The following is a 16409-nucleotide window of genomic DNA, read 5'->3' as shown; positions in this document are numbered from 1 at the left end:
CTGCAGGGCTGTCTTGGGATGACCTCGTGGGTCACCCTGACCCCAGGATTACAGATGGCCATATCTAAGGTTCTTCTTGCCAGGATTCTACCCCTAGAGAACCCAGACTGCTGTTCATCCTGGGTTTTCCCGTTGTGCATGCCTCGGGCTCCCACATGGCTTTCCATACACACATCTGCTTTCTGGGAAATCCTTCTCATACATCCAGCCTTGGCTGGCTCCCCTGAATTTGTACTTCACAGAGACTGTCTTAGTTAGGGTTTCTATTGCTGTGAAGAGACACCATGACCATGGAAACTCTTATAAAGGAAAACATTTAATGGGGTGCCTTACAGTTTTAGAGGTTTAGTCCATTAACATCATGGTGGGACATGGCCACATGCAGGCAGATATGATGCTGGAGCTGAGAGTCCTTACATCTTGACTCACAGGCACCAGGAAGTGAACTGTTTCACTGGGTGTAGCTTGAGCATAGGAAACCTCAAAGTCCATCCCAACAGTGACACACTTCCTCCAACAAGGCCATACCTACTACAACTCCCTTTGGGGGCCATTTTCGTTCAAACCAACACAAAAACCATAGCCCATCTCCAGCCTAGGCTTTCTCTGTTTTGGCATGAATTTTAATTTATTTTTTCTCGTAGCCCTCAGTGCCTAGTGATGTAGAGCCCCAGGATCTGGCATCCCTGGTTGTTCCCGTCTCTGGACACCTGTCCCTGCCTCCTAATGTGCGCCCTGTGCTCAGGGAGTTCCGTATTGAGGTAACGACAGCATACAAGGCCTCTTCCCTTCCCCCAACTGGTGCCTCCATATCAACTTCAACCCCTTGAATCTCCCTCTTCCCAAACTTAGGTGCTGTTCTGGGGTCTGCGAGGCCTGGGTCGTGTACACCTGTTTGAGGTGGAGAGACCTCAGGTGGTTCTAGAAGTGGCTGGGAGACGCGTGGAGTCTGAAGTTCTGGCCAGCTACCGAGAGAGCTCTAACTTCACAGAGCTTGTCCAGCATGTGACAGTGGTGAGGAGCTGGGTCAGGACATGAGGGAAGGAGGCAGTAGGTAGTGAATTCCAGCTGGCTGGGGCAAGCTGATTCAGGAGCAGCATTCTCCGTCCAAGACCAAATATTGTGGGCTCTTATCTGCAACTATTCACCTTTGCTACTGTAGATAAAAACAGCAATAGACAGTGTAGAAATAAACATGACTGTGTTCTGATAAAACTTTACTTATAAAAACTGGCAGTGGGAGGGGCATGAACCATGGCTATAGTTCCCTGACCTCTGGATTAACCTTTAGACTGGTGGCGTTCTCTTGGCTCTATTGAATGGAAGGTATTTGCCAGAATCCTGAATAATAAACATGAGAAAAACTGTCCAGTCTCTGGAACACAGGGGATGAGAGGGAAATACAGTCCAGGGGCTTCCAAGATGCCTCAACCGTGGAGAGCCAGCACAGCTCTCCAGAGGACATGAGTTCCAGCAGCCACATCAGGTCCAGCTCCAGGTCTGTCAAACCTCTGGCCTCGGCAGGCACCTGACCTCATGTACATACCCCCCAAACACACACACACACATGCATGCACACACACATGCATGCACACACACATGCATGCACACAATTTAAAATGTGAGATGTACAGTATATTAAAAAATGAGTTAGTTCAATGGTCTTTGAGGGGCAGGTGCTGGAGCATGAAGCCAGTGCATCGCACATGGAGATGAGTGCCACACAACTGAGTGCCTTCCTCAGCCTTGTGTAGTTTCAGTTATGCTTGAATGGGTTTGGGGGTCAAATTCTGCCAGTACGGTTTAGGGTCTCATCAAGTCATTTGTCCTTTTGGCTTTGCTTATTTTATTTTGAGACATGGTAACCCTGGCTGGCCTGGAACTCACTATGTAGACAGGCAGGCCTTGAACTCATGAAGATCCCTCTGCTTCTGCCTCCCGAGTGCTGGGATTAATTGTGTCTGCTGCCACAGTGAGATTCAGTTCTTCTGTCCTCTTTTTCCTTACTTACTGTTTGAGCCAGGGTCTCCCTGTGCAGCCCAGGCTGGCCTGGGACTTTAGATCCCGCTGTCGCCTCTTGAATACTGGGGTTACGGTTGTGAGCCACCGGGCTCAGGTCCAATGCAGTATCCTTCCCTTCTGTCCTCTCTTGTCCCCTCTCCCCTGCCCTCAGGTGGAGGTCAGAAGATGACTGTGTGGAGTCAGTTCTCCCCTCCCATGGGTCTCCGTGCTCAGGCCTGCACAGTGAGGGCCCTACCCACTGAGCCATCTTGCCAGCACTTTTTTAGCTTTTTTGATAAATGTCCACACTGGCTTCCCAGGCACCCGCATTAAGTAACGGCTCCTCTTTCCCCACATCCTTGCCAGAATTTCTTGTTTCTTCTTTTTTTAAAAAAATATTTATTACATTTTAAACTTGTGTCTGGTCTCACGTGTGCAGTATGGATGCACATGGTGACCACATGTGGAGGTCAGAGGACAACCTGTGGGAGTCACTTCTTCCTTCCACCGTGGTGACAGTGGAGAGTGAATTTATGTCATCAGCCTTGGCAGCAAACACGTTCACTTGCTGAAACACTTCTCTGGCCCCTTACATGTTTTCTTTTCTTTTTTTCTTCTGATTTTGTTTTGTTTTTTGAGACAAGGTTTCTCTGTGTAGCTTTGGAGCCTGTCCTGGAACTCACTGTGTAGACCAGACTGGCCTTGAACTCACAGAGATCCGCCTGCCTCTGCCTCCCGAGTGCTGGGATTAAAGGCATGCACCATCACCGCCTGGCAACCTTAGATGTTTTCTTAATGATCGCCATTCTCACTGGGGTGAGATGGAAATTTTGAAGCAGTTTTAATTTGCATTTCCTAAGGATGTTGAACATTTAAAAAAAAAAATTTGTTGTGAGGCAGCAGAGATGGTTAAGCAGTTAAGAGCATTGGCTACTCTTTCGGAGGACCTAGGTTCAATTCCCTGCACCCTGGTGGCTCACAACTGTGTATGACTCCAGTTCTAGGGAATCTAGTGCCCTCTTCTGGCCTCTTTGGGCACTGCATGCACATGGTACACAGACATACAGGCAAAACACCCATTCATGTTGTTGTTGTCCATTTGTTTTTCTTTTTCTTTCTTTCTTTCTTTCTTTCTTTCTTTCTTTCTTTCTTTCTTTCTTTCTTTCTTTCTTTCTTTCTTTCTTTCTTTCTTTCTTTCTTTCTTTCTTCCTTTCTCTCTCTCTCTCTCTCTCTCTCTCTCTCTCTCTCTCTCTCTCTCTTTCTTTCTTTCTTTCTTTCTTTTAAAAAAACCTCTGAAAGCTATATACTTAAGATGGGGCTTAATATTTAGGAAATACAAGGAGCTGCAAAAATTAAACACAAAACCAAACAGCCAATCGTATTTCTGTTTTTTAGAGGCAATGACCTACTATGTAACTCAAGCTAACCTCAAACTTGACATGTATCCCATGATTCCCAAATGCTGGGATTTAGGTGTGTGCATCAAGATAAATCCTATTTATCTTGTATTAAAGGCATCAAGATCCTGTTTTAATACTGTCACCTTATGTTCCAAGTGATGTGTTTATGGGAACATATACATTCAGACTATACTAAGGAGTTTCCTTCATTCCTTATTCCAAGGTTCAAATGGGGCAGCACACACTTTTCCCATTGTGCAAAATGAATGTGCTTTCTTGTTGAGCTTAGTGGTCTGTAGATATATCAGTTGGGTCAAGTTGCTTCTTAGTGTTTCTCACACCTCTTGAACAGACCTTCTCCATTGTTTTCTGTCTAGTTACTCTACCCATTATCAACATTACATATTGAAATATCAAGCCATTATGTAGGCAGAGTTTTCTGTCCCACCAGCTGCTTTCCAAATAACCACACAGAGACTTAATGTTAATTATAAATGCTTGGCCGATAGCTTAGGCTTCTTTTTTAGCTAGCTCTTAAAACTTAGATTAACCTATTTCTGTTAGTCTGTGTGCTGCCCTGAGGTTCTTTTGCCTCATGTATGCATTTCCCATCCTGCTTGCTCTGCGTCTCATGGAATCTCTGCTGGGATGCCTCCCTTCTTCTTCCCAGCATCCTCTTAGTCTGTTTCTCCCACAAACCTATCCTGCCTAGCTATAGGACACTCAGCTTCTTTATTAAACCAATCACAGTGACATATATTCACACATGTAAAGGAATATTCCACACTCTTATCCATGTTTCTCAGGTCTGTCACTTTTCTTTTCCAGCTTTGTGTATTGGACCCTGTGAATTGCATGTACTCGACACACGCCGTACGGCTACCCCACCCTGGCCTCATCTGTCACTTTTTACTTTATTTTGAATTTTGTTAAGTGCATCGTATTTATTTACAGTTGTTTGAGCTTCCAATTTACCACTGTAGAATGTCCTCTTTGCCTTTAGTAATTTTTTTTGTTTCTGAGTCCATTTATTATATAGATATTCTCTCACTGAGACTCTCTTCCTAGGCGATTCTAGGTTGTATCCAATTGAGAAAGAGTCATGTGTGTGAATACCGATTTTTCATAATTTACTTCAGATTTTTTTACTCATTTTTTTTTGTTTGGTTTTTTTGAGACAGGGTTTCTCTGTGTAGCTTTGCGCCTCTCCTGGAACTCACTTGGTAGCCCAGGCTGGCCTCGAACTCACAGAGATCCACCTGGCTCTGCCTCCCAAGTGCTGGGATTAAAGGCGTGCGCCACCACCGCCCGGCCTTTTGTTTGTTTTTTGAGACAGGATCTCACTATGTAGCTCTGGCTGTTCCGGAACTTACTATGTAGGCCAGGCTGGCCTCAAACTCACAAAGATCCAGATATCTACCAGCCTATGCCTCCTGAGTACTGGGGATCATGGCATGTGCCACCATGCCCAGCCATGATTATTACTCATTTTTAGGACATGGTGGCATACTTCTGTAATCCCTGAACTTAGACAACAGAAGGAGAATCATAGCAACTCTGAAGCTAGCCTGGTCAACATGGCAAGTTCCAGGCCAGCCAGGGCTACGTAGCATTGTATTAAGACCTTTTAAAAACTAATAATAATTTAATTCCAGGGAAAGGTAGATACTTTTCTCTGGTGTATCTCTCTATTCCTCCTCTTTGTATATAATGAATGAGCCAATGATCTAGTGGTACGATCATTGTCTTTGTCCCTCTTGGGTGCCAGGGGACAGTTAGGGAGTCACTTGGTCAAAGTCCATACGTATTTTCATATATATATATATATATATATATATATATATATATATATACACATATATACACACACACATATATACATACACACACATATATATACATACACACACATATATATACACACACACATATATATGTGTACATATACATACACACACATACACATATATGTATGTATATGCAGGTTGAGCATTCATCCTCTAAGAACAACACCGACCCGTGTTTCGGGCCACACTCCGTAGGTGCCAAAGTTCCTTTGTATCAGTTGTGTCAACATACTTAGTCCCTTCTTTAGCTGGGGCGCAGAGTCAGGAGGTCATTGTGACTGACAGTGTGGCAGGTCTGAGCCCAGATCCTGTTCCCTACCCACTTGTGCTCCTTTCCTCCTCCCCGGGGTTGGGAGTCACTTCCTGTTGTCCTGTCTCTAGGACTTGCCGGAACAGCCGTACCTGCAGCCCCCGCTCAGCATCCTGGTGATTGAACGCCGGGCCTTTGGCCGAACTGTCCTCGTGGGTTCCCATATCGTCCCCCACATGCTGCGATTCGCACTCCAAGGTCATGAGGATCCCCCTGAGGAGGAGGAAACAGAGGAGGATACAGGCGTCCTGGTGCCACCGGGGCCTGGAGGTTAGGAGTCTTCTCTGTAGGGGCCACCAGATAGAAGCCCCTCTGGATCCTGGTAGAGATGGCTCCAGGGGACCACCCAGTGGGCCTGGAGTCTGAGTTCCACTGGCCTAAACTCACGGGATCATGTCCTTATTCCCAGGAGAGCAGTCTCGGGACCCCTTCGTGGCTGAAGCAGGACTATCCAGCCGGCTCCCGACGGTGATGGGGTGTTCCTGGGGCTAGAGAGGGATGTCAGGGTTTGTGGTGGTACTGGCTGAGAGCAACCCGGTCCTCTCTGCCTCAGGCTCCTCTGAGGAAGCTCACCTTAGGGAATGTGGTTCAAGGCCCTGAGCTGACGGAGGACATCCCAGACCCAGAAGAGATGGACTGGTGGTCCAAGTACTACGCCTCGCTGCAGGAGCTCCAGGGGCAGGTGGGCGGAGTGCGGCCTGGGGCAGGAACTGGGAGACCCAAGGCAAGGGGGTGGGGCGTGTCTCATCCGACAGATCCCTGTGTGTTCAGAGCTCTTTATTGTAGCCATCTCGTCTCTTCTTCACCACACTTTTAGTAGTTGGACATTAGTACCTCTGCCTCCCAGTGCTCTGTTGTCTAGAATAAAACAGAACATGAGCCCAGCATGATGGTGCACATCCTTAATACCTGCACTGTGAGTTCGAGGCCAGCCTGGGTCTGCATAACAAATTCCAGACCAGGCAGGGACACACAGTGAGACCCTGTCTCAAAAAACCAAAAAATGAGTGCAAAATTTTAGCTCCTAAACTTGGGTATGGCGTCACACACCTGTCCAGTGAGCACCTGGGAAGTGGTAACAGAAGAGTCAGGAGTTCAAAGCCAGCTTATACCAACATGAGACTCTGTCTCAAAATTTTTTTATTTTAATTTTTGTTAATAGCCACATTGAAAAAGTAAAGGTGACAAGTGAGAATAATTTTAATAGTTCTATTAATATATACAAACTATTGTTCCAACCAGTAATTATCATAAAAATTAATAAGCTATTTTACATTCTCATAGTAAGTCTGGTGTGTGTTCCAACTCACAGCACCTTACAGCGCAGACTGACCTCATTTCAAGGGCTCAGTGGCCAGATGTGGGTGCTGGTGACTGACTTCACCAGCACAGGACTGGACAATAAAGGCCACTTTAAAAAGAAGTGGCTGTGAGCTGGAGAAGGGGGTGGGCCAAAGAGGGGAGTGTCGGGGGATCTCTGACCTGCCTTTTGATTTCAGTCCAACTTCGATGAGGATGAGATGGAGGACACTGGGGACCCAGGTGAGAGTCGTGACTTTTTTCTCCATCTCTCCTCTCATGCCCATCCCCACATTTCTTACCTGGACCATTTCTGCTGTTTCCAGATGGGACCCACCTCATTTCTGTAGACAGGGAGGCCCAGGAGCAAGGGGGGGCTGAAAGCAAAATTTCTGTACCTCGGAAAAAAGCAATCGCCACCTTGAAGGTAGATGGGGTACTGGGGAGAAGGTTGCCCCTTAGTTTGGGGTACAGAGTTGTCACTGAGACCCCTCACCTTTCAGATCTACAACAGCTCCTTAGAGGATGAGTTTAACCACTTTGAAGACTGGCTGAATGTGTTCCCCCTGTACAGAGGGCAAGGTAGCCAGGGTGGAGATGGCGAGGAAGGATCTGAACGCTTTGTGGGCAAGTTCAAGGTATGCTGGGGCAAGAATGGGAGCCTGAGAAAGGACTGGTAAAGCTTCCTTATGGGCTGGAAAGGCGGCTCAGTGGTTAAGAACACTGGCTGCTCTTGCAGAGGACCAGGGTTCCATTCCCAGTACCACAGTGTGGTTCACAACCATCTACAACTCCAGTTTCAGGGAATCTGACACCCTCTTCTGACCTTCTCAGGAACTAAGATCTCACAGGCATACATGCAGGCAAAGACATACATGCAGGCCAAATACTCACACATAAAATAAATCTAATGTAATTAAACAACAACAACAACAGCAACAACCCCTTTTTTATGCCCTTCTGTCTCCTACATTTCAGGGTTCCCTCCTCATTTACCCTGAGTCGGAGGCTGCCTCCTTCTCGGGGCCTCAGATCTCCAGGGGGATCCCCCAGAACCGGCCCATCAAGCTTCTGGTTAGAGTGTATGTAGTGAAGGTGAGTGTCCTCAGTCCCTGGCTCAGCCCCATGGTAGCAGAGGCAGCAGCATGGCGTATACAGAAGATGGGCTTTCGAAGGCCCCTCACGGGTCACAGAGGCCTGCCTGCTCCTTCAGGTTTAGGTAGAAATCTTGGGTGTGATTAGATCTCTCCCTCACAAAGCTTGCTTGTGGCAGGATTTATTCATGTTCTTGGTCTGGGGGTCGGGAGAGCTGAAAGCTGTAGCATGGGGTCCCCAATCCCAGAATGCTTTTGGTCAAATACCCCCAGTTCCTTCCAATCCTACGGCTGTCATGCAGAGACTCGCAGGGCCCTGGAATTTTCTTTCTTTTTTATTTTATTTTATTTTTTAAAATTAATTAATTAATATATTTTTCTATTATCAGCTTGATAATAGTGAAATGTTTCATTGAGGCTTGCTCAGTAATTGAGTAAAACCAAAATTTATTATAAGCCACAGTCATCCTAGGGTCCCCCATGCTATGTAGCCTCCATGGTTCTGTGGGTTGCAGTTTGATTTTTCTTTATTTTATATCTAGAATCCACTTATGAGTAAGTACATACCATGTTTGTCCTTCTGGGTTTGGGTTACCTCACTCAGGATGATTTTTTTCCTAGTTCCATCTATTTGCCTGCAAATTTCATGCTTTCATTGTTTTTCTTTGCTGAGTAGTACTCCATTGTGTATATGTACCACATTTTTTTCATCCATTCTTCAGTTGACGGGTATCTAGGTTATTTCCAGGTTCTGGCTATTACAAATAGTTCTGCTATGAACATAGCTGAGCATGTGTCCTTGTTGTATGATTGAGCATTCCTTGGGTATATGCCCAAGAGTGGTATGGCTGGATCTTGAGGTAGTTCGATTCCTAATTTTCTGAGAAACTGCCATACTGATTTCCACAGTGGTTGTACAAGCTTGCATTCCCACCAACAGTGGAGGAGTGTTCCCTTTGCTCCACATCCTCTCCAACATTGACTGTCATTAGTGTTTTTGATCATGGCCATTCTGACAGGTGTAAGGTGTTATCGCAGAGTCGTGTTTTGATTTGCATTTCTCTGATGATTAAGCATTTCTTTAAATGTCTTTCAGCCATTTGTGATTCTTGTTTTGTGAATTCTCTGTTTAGCTCTTTAGCCCATTTTTTAATTGGATTGTTTAGTATTTTGATGTCTAGTTTCTTGAGTTCTTTATATACTGTGGAGATCAATCCTCTGTCAGTTGTGGGGTTGGTGAAGATCTTTTCCCATTCTGTTGGCTGTCTTTTTGTCTTATTGACCATGTCTTTCGCCCTGCAAAAGTTTCAAGAGGTCCCATTTATTAATTGTTGTGCTCAGGGTCTGTGCTGTTGGTGTTATATTTAGGAAGTGGCCTCCAGTACCAATGCGTTCAAGAGTACTTCCTACTATCTTGTCTATTAAATTTAGTGTAACTGGATTGATGTTGAGGTCTTTGATCCACTTGGACTTGAGTTTTGTGCATGGTGACAGATATGGATCTATTTGTAATCTTTTACATATTGATATCCAGTTATGCCAGCACCATTTGTTGAAGATACTTTCTTTTTTCCATTGTATAGTTTTGGCTTCTTTGTCAAAAATGTTCATATGTGCATGGATTAATGTCAGGGTCTTCAATTCCATTCCATTGGTCCGTATGTCGGTTTTTATACCAGTACCAAGCTGTTTTTATTACTATAGCTCTATAGTAGAGCTTGAGGTCAGGGATGGTGATGCCTCCAAAGGTTGCTTTATCATATAGGATTCTTTTAGCTATCCTGGGTCTTTTGTTTTTCCATATGGAGTATTTTTCTTTCCAAGTCTGTGAAGAATTGTGTTGGGATTTTGATGGGGATTGAGTTGAATCTGTAGATTGCTTTTGGTAAGATTGCCATTTTTACTATGTTAATCCTACCTATCCATGAGTATGAGAGATCCTTTCATTTTCTGATATCTTCTTCAATTTCTTTCTTTAGAGATTTAAAGTTCTTATCAAAAAGGTCCTTCACTTGTTTAGTTAGTGTTATCCCAAGGTATTTTATATTATTTGTGGCTATTGTAAAAGGGTGATGTTTCTCTGACTTCTTTCTCAGCCCTTTTATCATTTGTGTATAGGAGGGCTACTGATTTTTTTGAGTTGATCTTGTATTCTGCCACTTTATTGAAGGAGTTTATCAGCTGTAGGAGTTCCCTGGTAGAGTTTTTGGGGTCACTTATGTATACTATCATATCATCTGCAAATAGTGAAAGTTTGACTTCTTCCTTGCCAATTTGTATCCCTTTGATCTCCTTTTATTGTCTTATTGCTCTAGCTAGAATTTCTAGTACTATATTGAATAAATATGGGGAGAGTGGACAGCCTTGTCTTGTTCCTGATTTTAGTGGTATCGCTTTGAGTTTCTCTCCGTTTAATTTGATGTTTGCTGTTGGCTTGCTATAAATTGCCTTTATTATGTTTAGGAATGTTCCTTGTATTCCTGATCTCTCTAAGACCTTTATCTGAAGGGGTGTTGGATTTTGTCAAAGGCTTTTTCAGCATCTAAGGAGATGATCATGTGGTTTTTTTCTTTCAGTTTGTTTATATGGTGTATTACATTGACAGATTTTTGTATGTTGAACCATCCTTGCATCCCTGGGATGAATACTACTTGGTCGTGATGGATAATTTTTTTTGATGTATTCTTGGATTCGGTTTGCCAATATTTTGTTGAGTATTTTTGCCTCAATGTTCACGAGGGAGATTGGTCTGTAATTCTCTTTCTTTGTTGCATCTTTGTGTGGTTTGGGTATCAGGGTAATTGTAGCCTCATGAAAAGAGTTTGGTAGTGTTCCTTCTGTTTCTATTGTGTGGAACAATTTGAAGAGTATTGGTATTAGTTCTTCTTTGAAAGTCTGGTAGAATTCTGCACTGAAACCATCTGGTCCTGGGCTTTTTTTTTGGTTGGGAGACTTTTCGTGACTGTTTCTATTTCTTTAGGGGTTATTGGTCTATTTAAATGGTTTATCTGGTCTTGGTTTAATTTTGGTATGTGGTATTTATCCAGAAAATTGTCCATTTCTTCCAGATTTTCCATTTTTGTGAAGTACAGGTTTTTGAAGTATGATCTGATGATTCTCTGGATTTCCTCATTGTCTGTTGTTATGTCTCCCTTTTCATTTCTGATTTTGTTAATTTGGGTACTCTCTCTTTGCCTTTTTGTTAATTTGGCTAGGGGTTTGTCTATTTTGTTAATTTTTTTCAAAGAACCAACTTTTTGTTTCATTGATTTTTTTTATATTGTTCTCTTGTTTTCTATTTCATTGATTTCAGCCCTCAATTATTATTATTATCTCCTGGTGTCTATTTCTCCTGGGTGGGTTTGTTTCTTTTTGTTCTAGAGCTTTCAGTTGTGCTGTTAATTCATTGGTATGGGATTGCTCCATCTTCTTTATGTGTGCATTTAGAGCTATGAATTTTCCTCTTAGCACTGCTTTCATAGTGTCCCATAAGTTTGGGTATGTTGTACTTTCATTTTCATTGAATTCTAGGAAATCTTTAATTTCTTTCTTTATTTCTTCCTTGACCCATTGATGTTTCAGGTGGGCATTATTCAGTTTCCATGAGATTGTAGGCTTTCTATAATTTTTGTTGTTGTTGAAGTCTAACTTTAAGGCATGGTGGTCCGATAAGATACAGGAGGTTATTCCAATGTTTTTGTATCTGTTGAGATTTGCTTTGTGACCAAGCATGTGGTCAATTTTTGAGAAGGTTCCATGGGGTGCTGAGAAGAAGGTATATTCTTTTGTGTTAGGATGAGATGTTCTGTAGATATCTATTAAGTCCATTTGAGTCATAACATCTGTTAGGTCCTTTATTTCTTTGTTAAGTTTCAGTCTGGTAGATCTGTCTTTTGGTGAGAGTGGTGTGTTGAAATCCCCCACTACTAATGTGTGGGGTTTGATGTGCATTTTAAGCTTTAGTAGTGTTTCTTTTATGAATGTGGGTGCTTTTGTATTTGGGGCATAAATGTCCAAAATCGAGACTTCATCTTGGTGGATTTTTCCTGTGATAAATATGTAATATCCATCCTGATCTCTTTCGATTGATTGTAGTATGAAGCCTGTTTTATTAGATATTAGGATAGCTACACCAGTTTGTTTCTTAGGTCCATTTGATTGGAAAGCCTTTTCCCAGCCCTTTACTTGGAGGTAGTGTCTGTCTTTGAAGTTAAGGTGTATTTCTTGTATGCAGCAGATGGATGGATCCTGTTTTCTTATCCATTCTGTTAGCCTGTGTCTTTTTATAGGTAAGTTGAGACCATTGATATTGATGGATATTAATGACCAGTGATTGTTAATTCCAGTTATTTTTTGTGGTTGTGTTGTGTTGTCCTCCTTTGGTGTATGTTGGTGTGGGATTATCTATTGCCTGAGTTTTCATGGATGTGTTTAGCTTCTTTGGGTTGGGTTTTCCCTTCTAGTGCTTTCTGTAGGACTGGGTTTGTGGACAGGTATTGATTAAATCTGGTTTTATCCTGGAATATTTTGTTTACTCCACCTATGGTGATTGAGAGTTTTGCTGGGTATAATAGTCTGGGTTGGCATCCGTGGTCTCTTAGTGTCTGCATAAGATTTGTCCAGGACCTTCTAGCTTTCATGGTCTCTATTGAGAAGTCTGGTGTTATTCTGATGGGTTTGCCTTTATATGTTACTTGTTCTTTTTCCTTTGCGGCTCTTAATATTTTTTTTTTGTTCTGTGTGTTTAGTGTTTTGATTATTATGTGGCGAGGGGACTTTTCTTTTGGATCCAGCCTATTTGGTGTTCTGTAAGCTTCTCTTATCTTCATAGGTATTTCTTTCTTTAGGTTAGGAAAGTTTTCTTCTATGATTTTGTTGAATATATTTTCTGTGCCTTTGAGTTGGTATTCTTCTCCTTCTTCTATCCCTATTATTCTTAGGTTTGGTCTTTTCATGGTGTCCCAAATTTCTTGGATGTTTTGTGTTATGACTTTTTTATCTTTAGTGTTTTCTTTGACTGACGAATCTATTTTCTCTATTGTGTCTTCAGTGTCAGAGATTCTCTGTTTCATCTCTTGCAATCGGTTGGTTATGTTTGTTTCTGTAGTTCCTGTTCGTTTAGTCAGGATTTCTATTTCCAGCATTCCCTCAGCTTGTGTTTTCTTTATTGTCTCAAATTCATTTTTCAGATCTTTGAATGTTTCTTTCATCTGTTTAATTACTTTTTCTTGGCTTTCTTTGATTTCTTCCGATTTTTTATTCATTTTTTCTTCCATTTCTCTAAGGGATTTTTTTATTTCTTCTTTAAGGGCCTCTATCATCTCCTTAAAGTCATTTTTAGGATTGATTTCTTCTGTTTCTTCTGTCTTGGTATGTTCAGGTCTTGATGTTGTCATATAGGTCTTTATGCTGTTGCCTGTATTTTTGCACTGGCGTCTACTCATCTCTTCCTCTGCTTGTTGCAGACAGTGTCTGTGTCTGAGAGTGCCTCTCTTGTTCTAATTTTTAGTCTTGGTTCACTAGGAGTTCTTGGTTAAATTGGTGCTCTTGAGCTCTGTTTCTTCGGGAGCAGCTTAGTCAAATCAGTGTTAGTGGGTTCTGTCTCTGGGAGCAGTTGTTCCCAGTTGGTACAGGGTGTGCTTATGGTTTCAGTGGTTGTTAGGCTTTTAGGGGTTATTTTTTTTCTTTTTTTTTTTTTTGGTGGGGAGCAGGGAAAGGTAGTTGTCTGGTCTCTGGGACTCGATGGGTAGGGCCTAGGGGCTAGATCCCTGATCTGTCTGTTGGTCAGGAGATGGTAGCATACCTGTTCTCAGTTGGTGAAGCATATACTTACGATTCTGGTGATCTGGTTCGGTGGCTGGGCGGCACCTTCGTCTGTGTTCTCAGGTCAAGTGTTGCTATTTGTTAACTCCTCAGCTGATCTTGTTTCTTCAGACTTCAAACTGTAGGCATCTGAATCCTCTCCCAGATGGGTTTCAGCTGAGCAGGGTAGTCTCACCAACACCTCCAAGTTGTTGGATTTCGAAGGATCAGCAGTTATGCCCCGGGTTGGCCTCAGACAGAGTGTTCAGATCCGTTCTGGTTCCGTCCCACGGAGATAGCTCCGTCCCCGGGTGTTGGGATTAAAGGCGTCCCTGTTCCAAGCTCTGGTCTTTATTGCAACTGTGTTTTGGCCACAGCCCACCACCGCGCCTGCCTGCCTCTTGGAATTTTCTTAAAGGAGTCTTGAGGAGAAACAGGGACGGGACGAGCAGGTTTCTCTGTCCCTCTGTCCCTGTCACTGGAGCAGATGCTGTGACCTGTCTTAGGGATTCTAAGACATTACTGGAAGAGACGTTCTGAGTCTGCATCTGATCCTCCTATGGTAATACTAGGTAGTGGGACTCATCTCCACCGTGTCTTCTGGCAATAAGGTAGACAGGGTGCTCTGAGATAAATTCCTTTGTAATACATCTAGGCATGTTAGACAAAGTCTTTTTTATTAATGAACACAAAACTCCGAAGAAAGGGGAATTCTCCTTTTCCCTGAGTGGGGAGGCAGCGGCAGTGATTCCAAGCCAACCACGAGCTGTGGAACTCAGCTCAGTTTGTCCACATCTCAACCTTGGCCTTGGCTTCTTAGAGTCTGAGCAAGGGGCTGGAAACAAGACCCTGCATGAATCAGGGCCTCCTTGAAAGGTAGGCCGAGAGCAGCTTGCCCCCTGGGAAGGGAAAGAAGTCTTCCTGAGGATGTGTCTTTCGTGTGACCCTACATCGATCTAAGCCTAGATTTATATTATCTGTTTAATCCAGAAAACTCAGTTCTGAGAGCTGAGGTTTGGCTCAGAGCACTTGAGCCAAAGTGCTGCTCCGGGCCTGGAGGTCTATCCCCAGGACTAGGCAGAGGAAACAGCAATTTAGGGTCATATCTAGAATTCCAGCTCTCAGGAAGCTGAGACAGGAACATTACTGTGAATTTGAGGCCAGCCTGCACTACATAGTGAATTTCAGGTCAGCCTGGGCTACATAGTGAGACAAAAAACAAGAACAAAAACAACAAAACACCCCTGAGCAAACAAACAAACAAATTCCAAACCATAACTGGGTGTAGTGCACAGTAATCCCAAAATTTGGGAAATGGAGGCAGAATGATCAAAGTACCAAACCAAGGCCTGAGAGGTGGCTCAGCAGTTATGAGCACTGGCTGCTCTTCCAAAGGACACAGACTGGATTCCCAGTACCCATGTGACAGCTCATAAGCATCTGTAACTACGGTTCCAAGGGATCTGATGCTTTCTCCTGGCCCCTGCCTGAAACATGCATGTGGTGCATAGACATGCATGCAGGCAAAACACCCACACACAGAGAATTAAATTAAAACAAAAACCCTTTCCAAGCCAAAGAAGCCAACCAGCCAGAAACAAGGAAGCAAACAAAGGCCAAACAAGCTGGGTGTGGCCGTCCATGTCTGTAATCCCAGGACTGGAGAGGTGGACACGGGTCGATGGGGCTCACTGGTCAGCCAGGCCAGCCTACTTGGCAGGTTCCAGTCCAGTGAGAGATGCTGCCGCAAAAAAAAAAAAAAAAAAAAAAAAAAAAAAAAAAAAAAAAAAAAGATGGACACCGAGGAACAACATCTGAGGTTGGAGTCGGCCTTTGCCTTCCACATACATGCACACACATGCATACCCTCATGAGCACACACACAAAAGCACCTGGAACTGGGCCTGGTAGCACAGACCTGTGATCACAGCCACTTAGAAGGCTAAAATAGAAGGACTGTGAGTTTAAGACCAGCCTGGACTGGAGACGAAGCTCAGTTGGTAGAACACTTTCCCAGCATACACAAAGCCCCTGTATTTAACCCCCAGAATCACACAAAGCAGGTGTGCACATGCCTGTAATCCCAACACTCAGGAGGTGAAGACAAGAAGGTCATGAGTTCAAAGTCATTCTCAGCCACAAAGCAAGTTTAAGGGCAGCCTGGGCTACATGAGACTCTGTCTCAAGAGTGAACAGGGCTGGAGACGGCTCGGTAGGTAAAGTGTTTGCTGTGCCAGCGTGAGGACTTTCGGGTCCCCAGCACTGGCTTGGCGGTGTGCACCCATAATCCTAGCACAGAGAAAGAAAGCGGGGTCAGGATGGCCACTGAGATTTGCTGGCCAGTTAGTGTGGCTGGTTCAGTGAGAGGCCAAATCTCAAAGATAAGATAGTAATTGTGCACACATTCGTGAAGGTACATGTACACACCACACCACACTGCATATAGGAATACTTAAAAGGAGGCGGCTGAGGATGTAGCTGTGTGGTAGAGCATTTGCCTAGCACACGGGGCCCTGGGTTCGACCTCCAGTCCTGAAAAAAAGGATGGAAAAACCCCACATATTTCTAAACACAAAAAGTTACTATCAAAACAAGTGCCGAGGCACACAATGGGTGAACAACAGAGTATTATATGGCTGTGAAAAATGAATGACGA

The 16409-nt window shown here is 43.7% G+C and overlaps 1 protein-coding gene across 1 annotated transcript in view; it reads left to right on the top strand.

Annotated features, from left to right (window-relative positions):
* LOC114706560 (fer-1-like protein 4) overlaps positions 1-16409 on the top strand; it is a 44351-nt gene that overhangs the window by 21134 nt on the left and 6808 nt on the right. Inside the window, exons 27-35 of the mRNA XM_028889006.2 lie at positions 645-761; positions 853-1014; positions 5630-5828; positions 5968-6026; positions 6112-6240; positions 7058-7100; positions 7184-7284; positions 7361-7495; positions 7836-7952. Coding sequence (XP_028744839.1) covers positions 645-761; positions 853-1014; positions 5630-5828; positions 5968-6026; positions 6112-6240; positions 7058-7100; positions 7184-7284; positions 7361-7495; positions 7836-7952 — 1062 coding nt within the window. The remainder of the gene's footprint in view (positions 1-644; positions 762-852; positions 1015-5629; positions 5829-5967; positions 6027-6111; positions 6241-7057; positions 7101-7183; positions 7285-7360; positions 7496-7835; positions 7953-16409) is intronic.

The sequence above is a fragment of the Peromyscus leucopus genome, chromosome 4 (assembly GCF_004664715.2).
Source record: "Peromyscus leucopus breed LL Stock chromosome 4, UCI_PerLeu_2.1, whole genome shotgun sequence".
NCBI lineage: Eukaryota > Metazoa > Chordata > Mammalia > Rodentia > Cricetidae > Peromyscus > Peromyscus leucopus.
Note: the sequence above shows the minus strand (reverse complement) of the source record. Positions and strands in the feature narration are given on the sequence as shown.